This window comes from Pogonomyrmex barbatus, unplaced genomic scaffold (genome assembly GCF_055798465.1).
Source record: "Pogonomyrmex barbatus isolate J1 unplaced genomic scaffold, ASM5579846v1 scaffold8, whole genome shotgun sequence".
In the NCBI taxonomy this organism is placed as follows: Eukaryota; Metazoa; Arthropoda; class Insecta; order Hymenoptera; family Formicidae; genus Pogonomyrmex; species Pogonomyrmex barbatus.
This window is the reverse complement of record NW_028297182.1, coordinates 8949706-8972476: the sequence shown is the minus strand read 5'-3', so window position 1 is coordinate 8972476 and position 22771 is coordinate 8949706. Positions and strand designations below refer to the sequence as shown.

The 22771-nt window shown below is 29.8% G+C and overlaps 1 protein-coding gene and 1 long non-coding RNA gene across 2 annotated transcripts; one reads left to right on the top strand and one right to left on the bottom strand.

The window, feature by feature from the left end:
* Nucleotides 1-3105: 3105 nt before the first annotated feature.
* Nucleotides 3106-22434, top strand: LOC105427009 (cytochrome P450 4c3). The gene is made up of 10 exons (XM_089083976.1): nt 3106-3337; nt 3458-3564; nt 4869-5678; nt 12188-12385; nt 15394-15576; nt 18506-18575; nt 18683-18809; nt 19539-19775; nt 20055-20217; nt 20450-22434. The coding sequence occupies exons 3-10, from the start codon at nt 5489-5491 to the stop codon at nt 20788-20790; spliced, it is 1509 nt and encodes a 502-aa protein (XP_088940102.1). The 5' UTR covers nt 3106-3337; nt 3458-3564; nt 4869-5488; the 3' UTR covers nt 20791-22434.
* Nucleotides 15656-18511, bottom strand: LOC148934768 (uncharacterized). The gene is made up of 2 exons (XR_016141130.1): nt 16537-18511; nt 15656-16008 (listed from the first exon to the last, which is right to left on the bottom strand). It is a non-coding gene; the product is annotated as an uncharacterized LOC148934768 (long non-coding RNA).
* Nucleotides 22435-22771: the final 337 nt, after the last annotated feature.

The following is a 22771-nucleotide window of genomic DNA, read 5'->3' as shown; positions in this document are numbered from 1 at the left end:
TTATTGTTTCGAAGAATTTTGCTTTTTTTAATTTTACTTGTTTTAGAAAAAAAAGAGCATTGTATGTTTCTTCCGCGCGAATTTCGGGCAGAAGAATTTATACATAAAATATATAATAATTGTAAAAAAATTTTTTTTTAATATCATCGCTGCACAGATTAAATTTATCATTAAAGATCGATGAATTTTTACAATATATTTCAATAGTGGTTGATCAAATCGTATTAATGTAACATCGTAATTTTGGCAAAGTTTTCGAATCCCAAACGACGACGTAAGATACAATATTAGAATAACATTGACATAAAAGCTATGGGTAATTCCATTTTGCATTTTTGCAATTTGAAGTATTCGTGCGACGCTGATAGTTATCCTGACAGCGACAAGTGATGGAATTATTTGATTGCGTTCCTATTATGTAGCTCGTGACGTAGTTGATCATAAAAATATACATACATATCAGAATGTATTTAGGACTAAGCTGACGAAATATGCTGTCTATTGTGCGCGTTGTTTGATAGCAAATGCGATCGTGGAGAAAAGCAAAAGAAAAAGCATATTATACACGCTCGGACATCATGTATTATTAATTATCGCATTATTTGTATTTCTCCTGTAAGAATCCATCGATAAAGCAAGATGCTAGCATTCACGTGGTTGACAAAAGGTGTTACAATGCGCGTAGCTGTTGTCATTGAAAGAGCTTTATTAAATTTTATTTAAGTTTTTCAAACTCCATAGATTCTATCGAGATATCAACATTTATATTAGTAAAATTGTATTTCTTTCTTAAAACAACTTGTTAAGTACATGGAAACAAATAAAAACAAATAAAAAGTGTACAAAAAAGGAATATATTAAAAATATAATATTCATATTGCGACGACCAAATGATTTGCACAAAAATTATTAAAACGGATAAATGACGATTTCAAATTCGATGATTTCAAATTAACGATCAAATTGACATTTTTCTTTGTTTATTAAAATAAACTTAATATATATTTTTTATTTATTTAATATGTATAATTAATAAATTAAAAATCTCTGATCAAAATCAAATATTTATGCCAAATATGCATTTGTGGTTACAAATATTAACTTACTGACTATCAATTACTAATGTAATAATATATAATATATTAATTTTTAAATATATAATATTTACATACATACGATTACAAAATTTATATGAATATCGACACTAAATAATTTTCTAAATAAGCTATTAATGTCTCAGCTGTCGCAGTAAATACACAATAAATCAACAATAAAAGATTCATAATTTATCCATTTGTCTTCCGGTAATAGCAAGGTAATTTTACGATTAACTTGAAATCGCATGAAAGGATAAAATAACTCCAAGCGTGAAGAGTGCAATCTACTTGCTATTTACAGCGCAATTCTTTTTTTTTCTTTTGTTATCTTGTAATAAATATAGAGAATAGTCAAATATGTGATTTGTATATAATATTCGTCTTTTATTCTTAGAGAGAGCAAACTTATTCGAGCATAAAATTTCCTTTCTTCTTACGAAAAGTAAAACCAGTTCAACTTAAATCATAAGCTATAAATATCGCACATATAAGCTCACAAATGTAAAAATTGTAACATGGAAACAGCATTCACTTTCGTGTTACATAATTGTAGCTTCGCAGCTTGATAAAACACGTTTGTGACAAGATGTACCAAATTACTTTGTTGCATTGACATAATCTTCTTATATTCGCAAAATTTTTACAGCAATTATAAAAAGAATATATATTTATATATATATAATTTATATATATATATAATTTATATATATATATATACAATTTATATATATATATATAATTTATATATATATAATATTTATATATATATATATATATATTAATATATATATATATATATTACACCCCCCCCCCCCCCACACACACACACACACACACACACACACACACACGCGCGCGCGCACGCACGCACGCACGCACGCACGCACGCACGTACACACACATTTAATAAATATAAAAATAAATATATACATATAATATAAGTGTTAAATCTAACATAAAAGTAATTATCAATCTCCTAATATACATTGTTGCAAAAAATTGTAATTTTAATTATCGAATATATACTTATTTAATATGTACACGCGTTCACATATATATTCAATACATATATATATATATTCAAATGCTTGCGAGTAGGATAGCCATCTGTCCTCTTCTCTCTGAGGACCATTCTTTTTTTTAAAACATTCAAGGATTTTTTTGATTTTCTAAATATTTATAGATCATTACATTTCGTAACTTTTTAAAATAAAAATCATAAAAAAGAAATTTCTTCTAAAAGGTCATCAAAATTTTTATACATCCGGAATTGCAAAATTTGGAAATATCCGGAATTTTTGGCTCGTTAACTGTAGCGTTGAAAGTTTTTATATGGCAATTTTATTTGCGGAAGATACAAAGGAAGGAGGGGAATCATATCCGCGCGACACGTGCAAACGTGTACGCGATTTCACTGTTATCAGATAGACTGACTACTTTGCGTTATCACCAAACATCACACACGTCCTTCCTCGATAAGTTTGTTTTTTTTTTTTTTTTTTTTTTCGATAGGGAAGAAATCCCCTTTCCCCTCTCGCGCGTTCGCTCGTCGTTTGAAGCGATGCGGGAGGTGGAATGTTTCTCACCGTGAGAAGACGCGATGATTAGCGCGCGCGAGACAACAACAAGCGATACCGTCGCCGCGAGTTGCGGTCGGCGCAGTGCTGATCATCGGCATCGTCGCGGTGGTATCAGTGGCGATGGCGGCGTTGGTGGTGGAGGTGGAGGAGTCCCTCCGTTCACCACTCTCGTCATTTACCTCTCTTTCCACCACATGGGAATTCTTCCTTGAGGCGAGCCCGTCGGAGGAGATTGTGCCGTTGGCCGTGCAGCAATAGAGGGAGAGAACTCGAGCGGCGTCGCGCCGACCTCGGAGGGGTATTCGCGCTCGTTCCTCTGTATTTCTGCGAGTCCGCTGTGTGCCACGCTCGTACGCATGCACATAGGGGACACGTGCAAATACACGCGTCGATACGGCGCGTGTATGTGTGTGTGTGTGTGTGTGTGTGTGTGTGTGTGTGTGTGTGTGTGTGTGTGTGTGTGTGTGTGTGTGTGTGTAGCATGCATACTACTACGCGTTTCTAGTGGTGGAGGAGCTTAGCCGCTGACCGCTGGTGTAGTACACCGAGCATTCCAGTAGTATATAAGGGCGACTCTTCCGCACTGATCATGCAGAAGGCGTAGGGGCAGCCCGGTTCACAACACTGCTCGTATAATTTTGCCTTTGGTGCCTTTGTCAGGTGACGATCTTATGCCGCTTTCGTAAATTTACTTTCGGCCGCCGAAAGCGGCCTGGTGTCCGCGCGCGGACTCGCTCGTGCCACATGCTCACTGAATCTGACAACTTTCATTTCGGACAGTCCTCCACTTTGAAGGGGTGCTAATAAGAAAAGGACATCGAGGAAAGGACGCTCCGCGGAATTATTGAATGATAAGTCGCTTCGCATCGAGCACACATTTCATTTAGGTAACACGCTACTGTTACACAATAGATTTGCATGTTTTGGATGTTTTATTAAATGAATTTCCTGCTTCTTCTGAGCATACTTTGCATGAGAATGTACGAATACAGGAGCATGCTAATAATATAAATCTTTATAAATCTAATTTATGTTCTGCGGATGCTCTGTTTGAGCAATTTCATTGCAAATCCTCGCCTCCTATTTATTTGGCGTCTAAAATTTTAAATTATAAAAGCTTCACGGATACCTTAAAAAATAATATAGATAATATAGGTGATTTTACTTTGAAATATTTGGGCAATCAAATCAAAATTCAATTTTTTAAAACAGACGTCTTCATTAGATTAAAAAAAATTTGCAAAATCTATCTTATTTATTCACAAAAACTATTTACTCGTTGTCATTTGAGAAGATAATTGTAATTTAATAATCTTCCAATATTCAAATCAATTATTGAGGAATTTTCAAGATTCAATGTAACAGTTAAATTCTGTGTAAATTAACGATGAAAATAGTTTTTATACCAAGTTTTTATATCAATCTGAATGCTAGTTATATTCTTACTTATTTAAAGAAAATTCTAAGAAAAAAGAAAAAAAGAAAAGAAAGAAAAAAGTCTAAGTTTTCTATGGAACTTGCTCGCGACCTCTCTTCTATAAAAACTTTCATACCGTGAAATATTCGCGAAATTTTCTTTAAATTTTTACAATTTTACATAATTTTTCAAGCTTTAACATTTATTTTAATCAATTGTTAAGGTCAATATTTATTTCTACTAAGATTTTATATGAATGTTGTAGAAGCAATTAATATATCTTCTGCTTCTATTTCTCACATAAATAAGGTAAATGATCTTTCAAATTTTAATGGTCTAATCACTGAAATTTGTAAATTAAATAATATTATTGACATTACAAGTGCGTTGATGATTATTCACAATTATCTTGTCTTACTCCTTATACGCTTATTCTTATTATTTATTTACATACTTCTCTATTTATCTATTTATTTATTTTATTTTTGCATTTTTGCAAGATCCTTCTACCTGCTGCGCAAGTTAATTTTATACTTCTGTTATATATTGATTTTGACAATCTGGTTTTTAATCGGAAGTCTCATAACTTTTATTATTTTTATTATTGCACTGCGTTTATATGTCTTATAATATATGTCTTAGATTAAAACTGACATTTTTTTGAAAATTTTTTCTTTTTTTTGTTATCTCATTCTAGAATTACTAGAAACTAGTTTTCCAAGATGTTTTTTATAGTATCTTCTTTTATTTTATTTTATTTTATGTAATATGCAGATTGAGAGCAGGTGGAGAGCATCCTTCCAGGGACTGTGTTACTTCACGCAAGAGCATTTCTCATATAAAACGATAGTGCATTATAATTGGAAGGTGTGAAACATCACAGCAATCTCGTGTATACCGTGCCGCTTGATTCAACAGGAGAGATTAAAAAAATCGAGGGCTTCCTAACACACTTCCACGCCTATCTCCGATGGACTTCGCTATCGTGAAATCACCTTTCGTTTCCTCTACAAGATATATACTCGTCTAAGATCGCGTCCTTCGTGCAGAGTGTTGGAAAACATCTTCGCAACAGCATCGATCTCTCGACTCGTTCTACGATCGCCCGCGGCGACAGACATTGATTTTTACCGCGAAAGAATTTCGACTGAAGGTCCTCGCGTGATATCTCTTTCACAGAATCTTACTGTGAAAATTAAGAAAATCCCGACTGAATCTCCTGTCGTGATCATTTCTGCAGATCGCAAAAAGAGAACTCGATAAAGATACAAGGAATTACGTTACTTGCATAAAAATTTCGTTTTGTGGACATCCTGTTAAAAGAAGAAGTGAAGGACTAACAACTAACTAACGAGCGAGTGACCAGAAAACGTGATTGAATCACAGTACTCAACATGACTGTTGCGGCTGTCCTTCTGGCAGGAGGATCCTGGGTGACTGTCTTTTTGTCCTTCTGTCTGCTGTTTCTTCTTCTAGTCCTGTTAGTGCAACGAGGAAAATTCCTATATGATTTGAGAAAGGTGCCTTATCCCACCGCATTGCCTATCGTAGGCAACGCTTATCAGCTCAACTGTTCACAAGAAGGTAAGCCTTTTCACGTATTGATCAAAACGTCAAAGTATTGCGGTCATTGATGACAGGTTGATTTACACATTGTATATGTAATAATATATTATGATTCATCGAGATATGATTATCATTGCCAAAAAAATGAATATCATCAGACTGATCACCTTGCTTTATTGAAAATAGATGTAAATAATATTCGTCGATGTCATCATTACTTGCCATGTCGCATAAAAAAATATTGTTTTGGAGGAAATACATAATAACATGAACAACAACAGAAAGGATGTTATTCTTTACCTAAGGAATGAAATTATAATAGATAAAAAATTATAATAAAAGATAAAAATAATACAAATATACGTTTTTACATACGTTTTATGTACGATACTTATTTCATAGCATATCGTGAAGCATAAAAAAAGCGATAATATAAAAATTATTTGTGTAAAAGTAAGTCGAAGAAATGAATTTTTTTACATAGGTAAGAAAATAAAAAATTGAAAATTTGAAAAAAATCAGTTACATTGGAAACACATAATTATATAATACACAATATTCTTTTTCTCTAAATTGCTTAAACTATGCTACTTAACTATGATACTTATAATAATAACTATAATAACAAAAATTATAATATTACTATATGTGTAAGATATTTCTTATATGATATATAAATAACAAATAATTAATTAAAATAAATAAATATATAAATAAATAAATAAATAAATAATATTAATTAAAATAAATAATAATCTATCTTGTGATACATTTTTATTCTTGTATGTTTCTTATACAGATAAAATATCGACTATCAGTCAAGAAAATCTTTCATTTGAAAAAGGCAAAACTAAAACAATAAAACTTTCCTATTTGATTAGTCGATTTTTGTTTTTACAAATCTACAAATATGAGATGTATGTGATATATATTAATAGATTAGATCAGTCTTCTATTCTATATGGTATCTAATACTTTTGAAAAGCAATGAATCATTGTGTTGAAATAAGATGTTTTGCACTTTTTAAATGTAAAACATTCTCTTTGTTATAAATCATTGTAAACGTATCTTGAAAAGTGTTAAAGTCAAAAAGTTTAAGATAAGCAGATCTAGTTCCGATAAGTAATATCAACACATTTTGTTTTCAAGGAAAAGCTATTTAAAGGTATTAAAGGAAGTTGAGGATACGTTTCTGTATCATACTTTAATGATATCTTTAGGAAGTTGCTTCTTGCAGCATAAATTTCCAGTTAAAATTAACCGAGTAAACAAGTCTTATATAAGAAGTCATAGAAGCTGTAATAATCCCTTTTTTGTGAGAAAATGCTGATGATGAAGCAAGAGTAAACTTGATACATAATAACGTATCTATTTAAATAAATATAAATCACTACATTATCTCTCCGTATCGTCTAAAAATAAAGTCAACTTTCACATTCAGACATTAAAGAGATTATTTTTGCAAGCTATGCATTAGCAGTTAAGTATAATTTCTCTTTCTCGATTAATTGTTAAACTCCATCGCATGCTATATACCACCGACCGATTGCATTACAACAACAAACAAAATTCCCAGATCCAAAAAAGGAATTCTGTATTCTGAAAAACAATTTTTTAATAATTAAAATTCGCGGACAGATTGGTGAGTCGATGAAACGGGGCAAAGTTTGAGAAATTTATGACGTTCTTCCTTTATTGCCAAATCCGTAAAACCTGTTCGAGAATTCAATTCGATATCCATGATACTTAAACAAAATTCACACGAGTACCTCTGCAACAGTGTGGAGTATACGAAAGATACTGAGGAGGACAAACACGTGCCTGCCGCTGCACCTATGCGATTTCGACGCTGTGATCAGATAAGACACCTGCTCGACTCGATTGAGATAATCTGGACGATTACTTTCGTCCTTCATGTGTACTCACAAATTTTGCTAGAATCATTATAGATCTTTTTTATTGCACGCCATTATTCAGCAGAAAAATGTTTTATTATTTTTATGTAATGAAAAAAAATTAAAATGGACCTAATATCTCAATATTCAATAATTTTTATAAATTAGTCAGTTTTGAAAAAAAATTTTTCAAGATTTATATAATTATCAATAATCTTGTATAGAGACTGAGTAAAAAGCATTTAGTTTTAATTTAAATTGTCTCAGCATACAAATATCTTTAGCAAAAAAGTAGTTGCATAAACAGTGAATTGTTAACTAGCAAAAAAGTTTTTGCTAAGGAAAAAAAGATATACATTTTTTCTCTTACACAAAGTTATTTAGCATTTTACAAAATACAGAAATTTTTTTAAATTTATATTTTTTAAGTGACTCTAAGATTGTTAGTAATAGATATGATGACAAAAATTTAAGTTAAAAATAGATTTTTTTATAACTAAAAAGATAAATTCATTGTAATAAATATTTTATATTATTTTGATATTATATTTTAATATAAAAGAAATAAATAGAACAAAAAATATTTTTTACGAGATCTGAGCAAAATAAAATTATTGATATTGATAAAACAAAAATAATTAACATATCTTGCTCGTACATGACATTTTCATAGTTAAGATCAAATTATGAAACGATGTATTATTATCAAAAATTTTTAATGAGCTCTGATTATTGAATCCTCATTAATTTATTTTTAAAAAATTAATAATTTTTTATCTTATTTTTTATTTCATCATCTTACTTCCTTTTCCCTCGATTCTCGATAATGTAACCGTATATGTATACTTCACGCAGAAGATTTTCACTGTATTTCCAACCTTATATAACATTTCAATACGTACAGCGACGGTAATTTCTCAGAGATATATGTTCTCCAGACGTTCAAAGGTTAAAAACCCGGCGATTTTATTATACATATTTGTTCTGTTAAGACAATCAAATTGATCACTGCGATACAAGACGAATAATTTCGCGTGACTTTCGCGCAGCGACACGCGTGCGATAGTACGACAGAAGAAAGGAGAAAATGCAATTCGTGAGCTATCTCAGTCTACCAATGATAATCGCCGACCCGTTCGCACGCGCAAAGAAACGAGAAGAGAAGAAGAAAAAAAAGATGAAGAAGAGGAAGAAGCGGGTCGAGGTCGCTCGGGCGGTTTGAATAGCGGCACGTAATTGCATACGATTTTGCATGGGCGACGTTACGTATCCCTCTCTCGTTTCGGGGGGGGGGGGGGGGGGAATAAAAAGAGAAAGCATCGGCGGCAGGATTTCGTGTAGGAAGAAAAAAAAGACGAAAAGGAAGAAACATGCAGGTCTCACGAGATATTCTACGCGACTAATTGACCTGTTGGAGGATAATTCCGGTCCAGACTCCGGCCAAATATTGTTGTCATCCGCAAGAAGAGGATAGAATTTAGATTGATGCGCGCTTCAACACTTTAATTTGTGCATTCCGTTATGATAGATAAATAACGATGATCAAGAGAACGAAGCGATTAGCATAAGAGGCGACGCCGAGGCGCAATTAACGCGCGCTGGTTATATTTAGTACGGATACGTGCCGTCAAAAAGTCGTCGGATGAATTTTTATTGACATCACGCAAGACAAAATTAACATACATGACATATACGCATTAACTCTTAGCCTGAAACGTCAATCAACGAGATCAATAGTACCTTCTCTTTTATTTCCACTTATTGTGCGCTTCCAAAACATAAGAGTAAAAATTGAAATTTTTTTGTAATAGCTGAAAATATTTTTTGACAATAATTAAAAAAAAATTAGGCAATTTTGCTCCGATAAAAGTTTATAAAAAGTTTATTATTATCGAGAATTAAATATGTTAATCTTCTAGCTTCGACGTGCATGCTGTTTTTATATAAAACAGCATGAAAAATAAAATTACGTAACTATCAAATGGACTCTTAAGAAAAAAAATAAGGAATTAAGCTATGAAAATTATTAAATAATGAAAATCGTTTAAGCGAAGCCTAAGCGAGACTTTGATATTTACTTTCCATTAGAAAACCATATGCATAGATTTCAAACTAATTTTTTTTTTAAGTAATCTTTCTTCCGTTACACACGTGGAATATATACGATGCATTTTATGCATTATGTCATACTTATTCTTTGTTTATTTTTGGGACGCTACCTTTTACGGTAGCGATAGAGGAATAAAACAAACGAAGAACTGATGTTCTTCTCGCACTGAAATAAACCATCAAAAAACTCTTATTCGAAGGACGCCTGGCGTCTCTTTATATGCCCGCCAAGGTCTCCGGCGGCACCTTCCGCTCTTTCCAAACGACGTCTTTTTCTCTATCTCCGTCTTCTTCTCTGTCTCTCTTACGCTATATATTCACATACGTGAATACACTGTCCATTTTCAACTGGTCAACGTCCGGTCAGTCTCTTGGCCGTCAACTTGCTGCACGTGCAGTACGATTTCTCTCTTCCTCCACTACTCCATTCTTGATTCTCTCTCCCCTCTCTTTCTCTTTCTCTTTTTCTCTCTTCATCAATATCTTGTTAATAAAAAAATTTAGCTCGTTAAAATAAGCTTACTAGATACAATTCGTTATTTTCATTTTTATCTATTATAAGTAATTCATTTCAACTTTTTTTAAACAATTGATTTTTTTAATTAAACAATGTAGAAACGTCAGTCGCGCTGGGATTTATACAGTTTTTTTCTTTTTCATTTGTTCTTTTTTGTTTCTACGTGCAACCATCGGTGCACTTTTATTTTTTCTCTCACTTCTTTATTTTTTTCTTTATTATTTCATTTAATTAACCTTCAAGATTATATTATGAATATACTTTCTTAACCGATTTTTTTAAATATAAGGCATTTTATTAAGTTTTCAATATGAGATTTGTAATGTTAGCTTATTCATAATAAATATTTTAAAACGCATCACACAGGGAAAGATTATTAATTCAAAAATATAATTTTTAAGAAATAAATAAATAAGTAAATAAGTAAAGTTAAAATAAATAAGTAAAGTTTTATTTTACAAACCTACTCCTTAATATTCTAATTTACTTTTATTTATATATATTATTTTGCTTAATATTTTACTTGTATTATTTTGTTCGCGTTTCCGTACATGCACACATTATTTATCAAATTCTTGTTCTGGTTTCATTTCTCGTTCTGAAACGTGTTCTAAATTGATATTTCTTCCCATCTTTATTTTTCCTCTAATTGATATTTCTTCCCATCTTTATTTTTCCTCTAATTGATATTTCTTCCCATCTTTATTTTTTCTCTTTCTTTTTCTTTCCCTTTATTTATCATTCTTTTCTCTTCTTTTCTCTCCTTATCGCGTTATGTTCACATTATTTCTCTGTTTTTTTCATTCTTTCCGCGAAGTCCACGGTTTGCATCAATAAGATGTAGAGCGGATCTAGAGATTATAGTATGGTGATTGGTCAGACATAAAGGTCTAGGTATTTTTATACGACATCGCGGGTCGGTGACCGTAAAAATGATTAAGGATGATCGTAGAAAACGTCGTAAATACAAGTGACACGTGCATATTCGATAAATATCAAATTTTTATTTTTGTAAAAGAGAACATCAAAAATCTTTTTTCGAAAAATTCTAATCTGCATGTACTTTCACGAAAATATAAGTAGTAGATAAGCAACAGATAATTTCAAAGAACTAAGAGTTTTGTAATTATTTGAATTTTGCTATTTCTCCTTGTTTTATTTTGCCACTTATTAATTTCTATTCTTTTCATTTTCTTAATGTTCTAATATAATATTTTATTTAAAAGTTACACAAAATAGTTTAGAATATCTTTTATTATTTACGCAACAAAATTTGATTAAAAATAAAACTCCTGCTGATTTATCAGTATTCTTATAAAAGAATGATGGTACATGAAAAGTCATTCTCCGACCTTCAAAGTGCATCAGAGAATTATAAAGAATTGTATTGTACGATGTTATTGCAAAACTGTTCGACCGAAGATCAATGGAATTTCGAGGACAGTAATAGATTAATCTCGTCAATTTGATATGATTCCTTCAAGAATTGGATCAATGAACTCTGCGAATAATAAACGCAAATATAAAGCAAAAAAATCTGCAGAAATAATTAATAGATTTTTATCCGCAGACTTTTTTTTTGCTTTTAGATTCTAAGAAAATTAATCCGTATTAATGTAGAGAAATGCAGAGAAGAATGAGGAAGTGCAATGAAAAGAAAAAAATTATAATTATTGACATTATAATTGCAAAGTGTTTCTGAGCATCTCAGTGAGAATGAGATGACTGCATATAGTGAAAAAATAATTTGTAAATATACGCACGCATCTTGGATTACATTAGTAGATAAAACTTTTGTTATGAACAAAAAATATATGCGTTATTATTTAAAAGTGGCGTTCTACGTAATGCCAATTATATAATTGCAATTTTAAACAAACATGGAGTATTTATAAAAGATCTTATTGAAGCTGAATCGTTTGACTTTAAGTCAAAAGCGAGATATTTTTTAGAACGTGATTTTATGTAATTTTCTAAATTTCATCGAACAATCTGTTTGCTTTAGAGTTTTTGCAGAAGTTGGTGAAATGGGCGCGCGAGTTTGGTGACATTTATCTGCTCTGGGTCGGTCTGCGGCCCTTCATCTTTCTCTACAGAGTGGAGGCGGTGCAGCCTTTACTCAGTAGCAGCGTGCACATCGACAAGAGCCTCGAGTACCAATACTTGAAGCCTTGGCTGGGTACCGGCTTAGTGACTAGCACTGGTAAGTGATTTACGTTTCGCGAAGGCCACATTGCGATGGCAAAAGATTATTAATAAAGATTATTAATTGTCGTATATCGATGAAATGATTAGATTCAGACAGACAACTTCGAATTACGCTTTGAATTACATTACGACATTTTTGCTATTTGCATTTAATGGAATAAACAATGCCAATGGATATATATATATGCAATAAATACTGCGTATATTGAATGAATAAATTCGCATAATATGAACAAGATGCAGTGTATTTTCAACATTTTTATTCATTCTGCGTATAAATAAATTTGCAATGTATGAAATATTATAATCATCTCCAGATAAAAAAATGCAAGACTCGATATAAATATTTAACTATAAATAAAATATGTATGTATAAATAAAAGAATGTTTATGAAATTCAACGAGAGAGGGAGGGAAAGAGAGAGAGAGAGAGAGAGAGAGAGAGAGAGAGAGAGAGAGAGAGAATGATGAACATCATTATAAAACATCCATGTTTTTATATACAAAATTGTTGTACTTAAATATATCGTTAAATCCTATTGATTCGGGAAAACTCATTTAATTGTTTAAATTTCGAAAAAATATTATGATATTATGATCTAAAATCATAAAATCATAAGAAGATACCGTATAATTTTGAATAACTTAAAAATAACTTTAAATAAAATGTTAATTTAGATATTTGATTCGATTAATAATGCAGCCATTTTTAAATATGAAAAATGTATTTACGTGACTAATGAAATATCTATTTTAGAAAACATGTCTGTCTAAAGAAGTCTATCCAAAGATGTTCGAGAAAAGAAATCACCTTTCAATATTTTAAAGATACTTTTTAATCTAGAACTTTAGTACTTTTAATTTAAATAAAATATATACGAAAAGATTTAAGTTTGAATTTAAAGAATTTAAAGAATTTAAATTTATTTGATCTAAATTAATATGAGATTAAAATTATGAGATTTAAAGTCTTATAACATCGCATTTTATTTTATAGTTCTGAGACTCTGAATACTATTTATATTTAGAAATCATCTGCACGTGCTCAACAAATGCTCCTCTTACGTTGGGAATGCGTGTTACTGATAATATTTTAGATAATATTTTGTTGAAGCAACATTGTGAGATAGATCTCGATTCGTCATTCGTGTTATCATGTTGAATGGAATTTGTATCCGAATCAAATTTAGGACCGCTCGCGAAAGAGATAAATTGATAATTCAAGATCTATTTTAAAGTCATAGTGAGTGCTTTCCATTTAGTGACACAAGTCGACACAAGTATAGTTTTATCTTTCTTGGCATTCAATGATTAACAAGGATAAAATGATACTTGTGTCACTAAATGTCATGATTTATTTTAAAGAATCATGGTTATCGATCACGATCAAGAAAACTCTTTCAGCATTGCTATCTGATGTGAAGTCTTTCAGCATCACTATCTCTTTGAAAATATTTGAATGTAGATTGTAAACTTCTTTCGACCTTCTTAACCCGTAGCTATAATGTATATGCACTAGAGAAAGAGAGAGAGAGAGAGAGAGAGAGAGAGAGAGAGAGAGAGAAAGAGACAGAGAGAGAGAAGAGAAAAAGAGAATCTTTTTTATTTAAATTTCAATGTGAACCTTTGTGTCTTATTGGCATATGCTTCCTAAAGAATATACAATCGCTGATAATTACAGGTGTAATTACCAAGTTTGCAAACAAAAAATGTAATATATTAACAATGATAAAGATAACATTAAAAATATTCAGCTGTACATTGATGAAAATTATGCTATAAATAAAAGCAATAAATAATTGAGAGTTACGATCTCAATAAATGGATATGGTTTTTGCAATTTTATAATTATTCATAAATCATAAATCATAATTGATATCAAAATATTAGTTTCTTTAAAGAAAATAAATAGTTTTGTTTTATGAAAAATATAATTTAAATTGATAAAAAAAATTATATTAAAATAAGCATTAATTAAAAATTATATTTATAAAATATTTATAAAATATGTTTATAAAACTTTTATAACAATACATTAAAAATTATAGTAATTTGTAAATGTATTATTATTTAAGTTATTATATAGACAATTATATAACAATTGTCTAAGTCTTGCAGTTCATATCATTGATTATTATTATCGATAATATATCTAACAAATTAAATATTAATATTATATATTGCATAATATTATGTAATATTAATATTTAATTTGTTTAATATATCACAAATTCGGTTGATTTAATAATTATTGATTTGTTCAACAATGTTATATTAGCGCGAGAATATGAATAATTATGAAAAAAGTGATTTGTAAATCAATTCAGTATTTAAATAGCGAGACCTTGTCACAAGTTCGCAAAAAGAGATCGTCATTGATTTTGCCTTTATAAACAAAGTTGTTAGATAGGTGAGTGAAACAGAAATTTTACAAAGAAGACTTTGGACTTTGCGCCATATTCGAAGTAGTTGCAAAAGCATTTCAAAAATTTGTGCAGATACAAATGTACTTTGGTTAATTTCTTATACGACGTTATCTCATTATTGAGCTTATCCCCTTGAATACGTAAGTTGTTTTCATTTTTATCTCGCAAACACGAGTATACCACAATGTATCAAAAACATGACAAACAAAGTAGAAACCCTTTTCATTTATTCGCGTTCATTAAGATAAGATGACCTGACCCAGAAATATTTTTGTCTTATTTTGTCATTTGCGCATCACAACAGAACTACCATTTTGTTATGCTAATCAATTTTAGATGCCAATACAAAAAAATAGCATTCGAACTACAATGCTGTTTTTTTAATGTTTTATAAATTTTTCAAAATAGTAAATGATTTAAGATTTCACGGGCTGATTAGAAAAAGATAATAATTCTAATTTCGTAACGCGAATTTTTCGTATAAAACTATCAAATCTTTGTTCTTAATTTTAGCGCGGTGACAAGTGTCATCTAAATAAAAATGAAGATACATTGTTTTTATACATATTATTTATAGGTGAGAAATGGCACTTTCGCAGGAAGCTGCTGACGCCGACCTTTCATAGCGGCCTTCTCGAAGTATACTTGAAAACCGTAAAAGAAGAGGCGAACATCCTTATTTCTTGCCTCAAAAGAGAAGTAGACAAATGGTTCGACGTTGTTCCTTATTCGAAACGTGCTGCCCTTGACATTATATGCGGTGAGTCCATGAGATAACGTAATTTTTTATTTGAATATAAAAATATAGCAATTCCACAAAAGAAATGATGCAGCAAACATTTTATCGGAGAGACAAACTTTATTGAATATAATTTAGCAACGATTTATAATAACTTATCATTTCGGCCCAATTTTATTTAAATATCTTTGGAATTTTCCTTGTTCAAACAAATAACAACTGCTTTCGCTGATTATTCATTGCAAATAATCCTTCCCTCTAATCAGTCACATCACTTTTTGGATTAAGGTTTCTTTTTTTGGTTCAATTCGATAATAATAATGCTTCTATCCGAATTCATATTGTTAAGACGATATAGCGACGACAATCTTTTCATTTCTTCCGGAATATATCAATGTACCTTTTCGTTTGAATCTTCTTCATTTGACGCTCTGATCGATGTTCAAAATCGAGCTGAAAAAAATCGCATTATGCTCTATTAACAGTAATCTGTATTTAAATTTTCAAAAGTGGAGATCTTATATCAAAAATAAAAAAATACATTAGATCTTCTTTATCTAATAAGAATGGAATTTTTCTTCTTCGATTCAAATTTATTTGGCGCATTTTTACCACGTAAATGGAACTTAAGAGTGACATAAGTAATATCTTCTAAGAGGAAAGACGCAAGAGTGATACATCTCAGAGAAAAGACGCAAAATCAATATTAACGAATGAAGGGGATTGACATAAATGATATATTAAAAGATTGCCCCCGCAGTGGCCTTCAGCTGCTCTGATTAAAATACTCAAACACTTTGGGATTTATTATTTTATGCGCCAAAGTGATTGCGGTCGCAAAAATATTCGAAAGTACTCTTTCTCATCATTTTAACAATACAAATAATATTTTATAATTTAAAACGAAAAAGATATTTTATAATATATTATTTTATTATAAAATATTATATATTTTATAATATATTAAAATAAAATTATTACCGTAAAAATCCTTGAAGTAATTTCGTCATTTTTAATTTATTTTTTTCCATTGAATTAAACAATCTTGCCTTGATACGAGAAGGATTCATTTGCTTCGATTTTGAAAAGTCGCGAATTTTTATATTGCACGATCGATATAACTTGTGTTTGGATAACTCGAAACGTCAATCTTTTCGCGACTGCGATAACTCAATTACTCGCTGCGTAGCTACGACATTTTGCAATCAACACAACATAATGATATTTAATTAACATTTTTTATTATCTAGATTTATATATATCAATTAGCAATTGTTCATATTCCGCGCCAAATATATATGTTTGCAATCTATTTATTTCTAATCATTTATTTTTATTTATTTTAAATTTTACAAATTTTATTGCAAGAATTATTTTTGATATAAACATTTATACAAATCAAATAAAAAAGAAATCGTGATACTGACAAAACTTTAAAGACAGCTAATTATTTTAAATGTAGATTACTAATTCACTGCTTTAAGCGCACTTGAAACAAAATGGACGGATTTCAGTGCGGAATCAATTTAGATCACTTTTAAACACGCAGGCTCGCCTATACAAGATGTCAATTTTGGAATTTCGCTTTTCAAAGCGTTTTGGGGGGGGGGGATTCAATTTCTTTTACGCGAGATCTTGGTTAAGCCAATTGATTTGTTCGCTCTGTTATTTCATAAAGCAACGCGGACATTTTTACCTAAATAAATAATAATTTTATAGCATACATCTATATATTTAATCATGAATCAATTAAACTTTACAATACAGAGCATTTGCTTGTAGCTTAAAGATATGCGCTCAGAACAAAAATAATTATTTCAACTTTATTTTGGCTGTTTCTTTCATAGTTTTTTTTTTTTACCACTTGCATATAAAAGGATAAATTAAAATGCTAAAAAATTGTAAATAAGTATGAGAGTGGGTTTCTGTAAAATAAGCTTGGATGAAGTAATTTCTCGTCGACTTAGTCAAATCTGGTGGATCATTGTTAGGCTTGTAGTTAAGCGGAGTAGATAGTCGTGAGACTGACGACATAGAGATAACCTTTTTTTATTTTTTTGAAAATTGGCGGACTTTCGCAACCTCCTACAACGTGCAACCTCGAGTCCTCATTATGCAAAAGAATATTCTTCTCGTTCGTTTGCTCTGTCATGATCAATGAATCTTTATCGACTTGATTAGACTTTACGAGGTTATCCATGCTCTGATGAAATGTAATTATAAATATGCCATTTATTTGCAGTCATAAGGCGATATCTTCTTCAAGAAAATAAATATTTGTACACTTTCATGAATCAACAATATTTTTCTTTATGTTTTTATTGGTCTGTTTTTATTTATAGTACTCGGAATTTTTAATTGGCAATAAAAAAGGGGATGAAACGATCGATTGTCGCTCTCCAATCGTTTATTGATCTTAGATATTTTGATAAAATGACATTAAAACACAGTGTAGTGCAAAATAAACACACGTTTCACACGTTATCTGTATATTACGATTACGTCATCCACAATATTATCACAACACACACTTAATTGTTATCAATTTTCAACGTAATACGTCATATTTTATTATCTTGGGCATTATTGTAAATGATTAATTTAATGTCATTAAAATAAAACTATTTTTGCAATTTGTAAACAATTACTTAGCTATACATTATATAAAATGTTTCAATATCCACACATAGAATTCTATCTCAAATCTTTGTAAAAAATAATTTTTTCTTCCGACAAAATTGCATCCAAGCAATAGATTCCTAAATAAAAACTAACAAAAATTGTTGATTTATTATCATAAAAACTATCGATTGTATAACATATCGTATATTTTGATGTTATGTCACAATAAAATTTTTAATAAAATTTTAATAATTAATGAATAATTAATGAAATAATAATAATTAATCCTTGATTTATTTTAATAATGAATTATTATATTTGATTGCAGATACTGCAATGGGCTACAAATTGAATGCACAAAAGAATTCCAAGGACGAATATGTCGAAGCTGTGGACAAGTAAGATCGCGATTCTTTCAATATTATTTTCATTTACATTGATATTTTGATACAATTTTCTATATATATCGAACTTTATTTAAAAAAAGCTTGTTTCTAATTATCAGAATTGCATCTATCGTACAGATGCGCTTCACAAATGTATGGACACAGTCGGATACGATTTTCAAGTTGACCAAAGCGGGACAGGAGCACGACCATTCAATTCAAATTATACAGGAATTTGTCGACAAGGTAATAATAATTCTTAAATCTTAAATCGAGTGAGTGTAAACAACTAAGGTCTTTTAACAATTACTATAGATTTATACAATTACTCTCACGAGAGATCTTGCAAAGAAACATTGCAAAGTTGCAAAAATAACAAATAGAAATTAATAATAATTGTATTGTTCGCAATTTCAATTCTATTTTATACATATCTTTACTTGTCTATTAATCAAAACCACAATCGTTGATTCTAAACTTCAATTTTAATTTGTTTTGTTTTGAATTTAAACAATAATTTCTGAATTTAAACAATAAAATATTTATTTTACAGCGTAATTATATTATAATTTTTATTTTTTTCATTATGCGCGCGAATACGAAAAAAATTTTATATACAATATATATGTCTGCTAATTTATATTTCTCACTTTTCAACTCTAAATTTTCATCAATAAGATATTAATTATTAAAATAAAAACATTTTTCCAAAAATAGTTTTATTAATGCTGAAAGTAGTTTTATTTGGGTCAAAAAGTCTTTTTTTTTAATTAGAAAAAAAAAATATATATATTAAATTTTATTCTGTTCATAATTCTGTCCCTTACTTATTTATTAAACTGACTTATTAATTAAACTGATAAAATATCCGATTTCGAAGTTTGCATATAAGTTCAAAAAAAAAGATAATCTATAGGTAATAATAATAAGATAGATAATAATCTATATTTAGTAAAGATAAAATCTAATTTACAGGTAATTGCGGAAAGGAAGGCCGAATGGAAACTCAAGCGAGATGATAACTTCAATGATTCGACGAAAAAGAAGCGGGCATTACTGGATTTACTATTGGAAATGTCGCAAGATGGTGCCATTCTTTCGGATGAGGATATTCGCGAAGAAGTAAATACATTTATGTACGCTGGACATGACACAATGGCCACCAGCATATCCTGGACACTTTATGCATTGGGTCGACATCCGGAATACCAAGTATGTTCTTTCATATTGCGTTGCATTCTGCAATTCAATACCCGATAAATCCAAGTTGATTGGCATTATCTTGCTATATTGCTGATATAACTTTTGATGACATTAATTAAAAAAAGTTATATTTTTTGCATTTCACATGCACGTTAGATAATTCCTTAAAGAAGATTTAATTGAACGTTTTAATTAAATGTTATCTCTTTTTTAATTAAACGTTATATCTTTATAATATTGATTTAATTTATATAAATTATTATTATTATTTTCTCATTTTCTCTTTAGGAAAAGATTCTAGATGAATATAACAGTGTGCTTGGTATGGCTGAGATTACATTGGAGAACATATCAAAATTAACGTGGTTAGAGGCCTGCATCAAAGAACAGTGGAGAATATACCCAGTAGCCCCGCTTATCGCTAGGCAAATTTATAAGCCGATTGAGATAAGTAAGTATCTCACATATATCTTATACATCTTCACAATTTCTGAATTTATTATATCAATATGTTATACTATATTATTTTAATCAATATCATATTGTATACTAATAGATACTAGTGGAGCCTTCGGTTCATTGAACAAAATCGAATAATAGATAATATTTAAAGTACGTTAAATGATCGTCACATTTGCACGCAATTTGCATATAAATGTTTATCTATCTTTACTCATTTTTAGTGGGCAATCAAATCCCACCAGGTTCGACGGTTCTCATCAATTCCTACTTGCTACATCGTGACATCCGTTATTTCCCCGAGCCGCATATTTATCGTCCGGAGCGATTTTTGGCCGATGGCCCAAAACTACCCCCTTATGCCTTCATTCCCTTCAGCGCCGGCTCGCGCAATTGCATCGGCTGGAAATTCGCCACGTTGGTCATCAAAGTGGTCGTTCTGTCCGTGCTGAAAGCTTTCCACGTGGAATCTCTCGACAAGGAGGACGAACTGCGCCTTATATCCGAATTGGTGTTGGTCAACGCAAACGGAATTCGTCTCAAAATTACACCGCGCGAACGATGAAGAGCGATTCTTCTTTCTTTCACACTACCAATTATCCGATTTATTTTCTTCCGAGTGGCGTATAGGCACCAAGATGAATCGAGGAATTTCCTTCTTACTAATTTTCGAAACACACAAGAGGAAATATTATTATTTATCTAATACACAAGAGGAAGTTTGTTTTTTGAAGATTATTTATTATCATAGTATCTGAGCATGGAGGAATGAAAATAGAATGTACGTAGAAAAGAATGCACTCAGTTTTGTGCCCCTGCGTTTTCTTTTGTTCGCGAAAAGGCAGGAGCACAAATCCTCCATCATCCCGCAAATAATCATTCTAGATATATTATGTTTATGTTTATTATTAAAGATTGCTTGATTACATAAAAATTAATAATATGAAATATAATTTAAGGCCAATATTTTTCTTGTAAAATTTATTATATGGCTCTAAATAAAAAAAGAATCATTTAAAAATACGCAAAAGCAAGAAAAATGTCATTTTATATCAACATCATATTGGTCTTAAATTGAATTTAATTATTTATAAGCAAATCATTTATTGCTCTACTAAAATAATTTATAAAATAATTTACTTTGTAAAAAAATAAAATTTTAATTTTAATTCTTAATTAAAAAAATCCGCTATATATTTTTAAAAGATTAAAAAAAGAAACAATATAGCTGGGAATTAAATTATGATCTGTCGTTTAATAGATAAATAATTTTTTAAATTTGTCCATCAAGATTATAAAAAATTATATCTATATTTTGCACAGTACTTATAAAATTAATATCTTAAAATTAAAATTAATAACTTATAAAATATATCCTTTGTAATTTATTTCGTTTGATTGTTCAAAATCAATCAAAAGCCGCTAAGAGAATCTATACATTACTCAGAAAGAAGATAAATATTAATTTACATTTAATGAATATCTATTTATATCTTATAAATATATATTTTGAATTGATAATGATATATCATATATAAAAAGATCCATAAAAAGATGAGGATATTAACGTAGATTTCGAACTGAAACAATGCGAATGTTGATAGTATAAAATAAAAAAAAAGATTGGAAAAATGATTTTCTGATATTTTGTATAAGAATGAGTGAATGAGAAGAAAATGTTATGACAATATACAATTAAATATACAATTTAATGTCTATGCGCGTTAGTTATGAAAATTTTTTAAATTTTAGTTAATTTTAGTTTTTAATTTAATGTGAACCAATATGTCATAAATATAGGTAGAATTGATATAAAATCATTAATTACTAGATCTATAATTTAATTATTAAATCATATTTCACAAATATCAATGATCAATCTAATATTATTATACAATGCGCATCACAAAAGCTATTTTATTATATTTTATAAGAATTTATAAATATTAAAAAATTAAAAAATTTTTTAAATTTAATTGCGATACGTTTATATTAAAATTAAATTAGTGACGATATATGTAGAATAAAAAGAAACAACATAAATTATATTTTTCGATATGTTCCATGAATAATTAACGACTGAATGCAGAATTTCGAAAGTGCACACTTGATGCATATGAATGATGAAAATAAAACGTTGCTCTTTTGCTACAATGGTAATTGTAATATCTGCTATTCAATAAAATTATTAATAAGATTACGAATAAAATTATTGATGTTAATGTTTAAGAAAATTATTCCACTAAATACATATATATGTATGTATACATCTAATAGAATTTTACATAACTGTGAATAAGTTATTTGTATGTACAAATCTTAATTCAATTTTATAATTATTCAATGCAATGGTAACGGTTGATGTGCCATCGTCGGATTACAGCTGTTCACTTATAAATAAATCCTATCATGCATACCTGTCATGCATACAGAGTCACAACGCATGCTCAGTTCGCTGCTGACAGCAGATGCTTATGTCGCTATGACGGATTTTCTAACCAAAAAAGTGGTCAACTTTAACGCTTAATATCTCGGTTCGCGAGGCA

Bases quoted from the DNA above. Each gene is read 5' to 3' on its own strand.
- LOC105427009 (XM_089083976.1), top strand. From the start codon at position 5,489: ATGACTGTTGCGGCTGTCCTTCTGGCAGGAGGATCCTGGGTGACTGTC. The intron at 12,386-15,393 runs GTAAGTGATTTA...TATTATTTATAG, and splicing joins CGGCTTAGTGACTAGCACTG to GTGAGAAATGGCACTTTCGC. The intron at 19,776-20,054 runs GTATGTTCTTTC...TTTTCTCTTTAG, and splicing joins GTCGACATCCGGAATACCAA to GAAAAGATTCTAGATGAATA.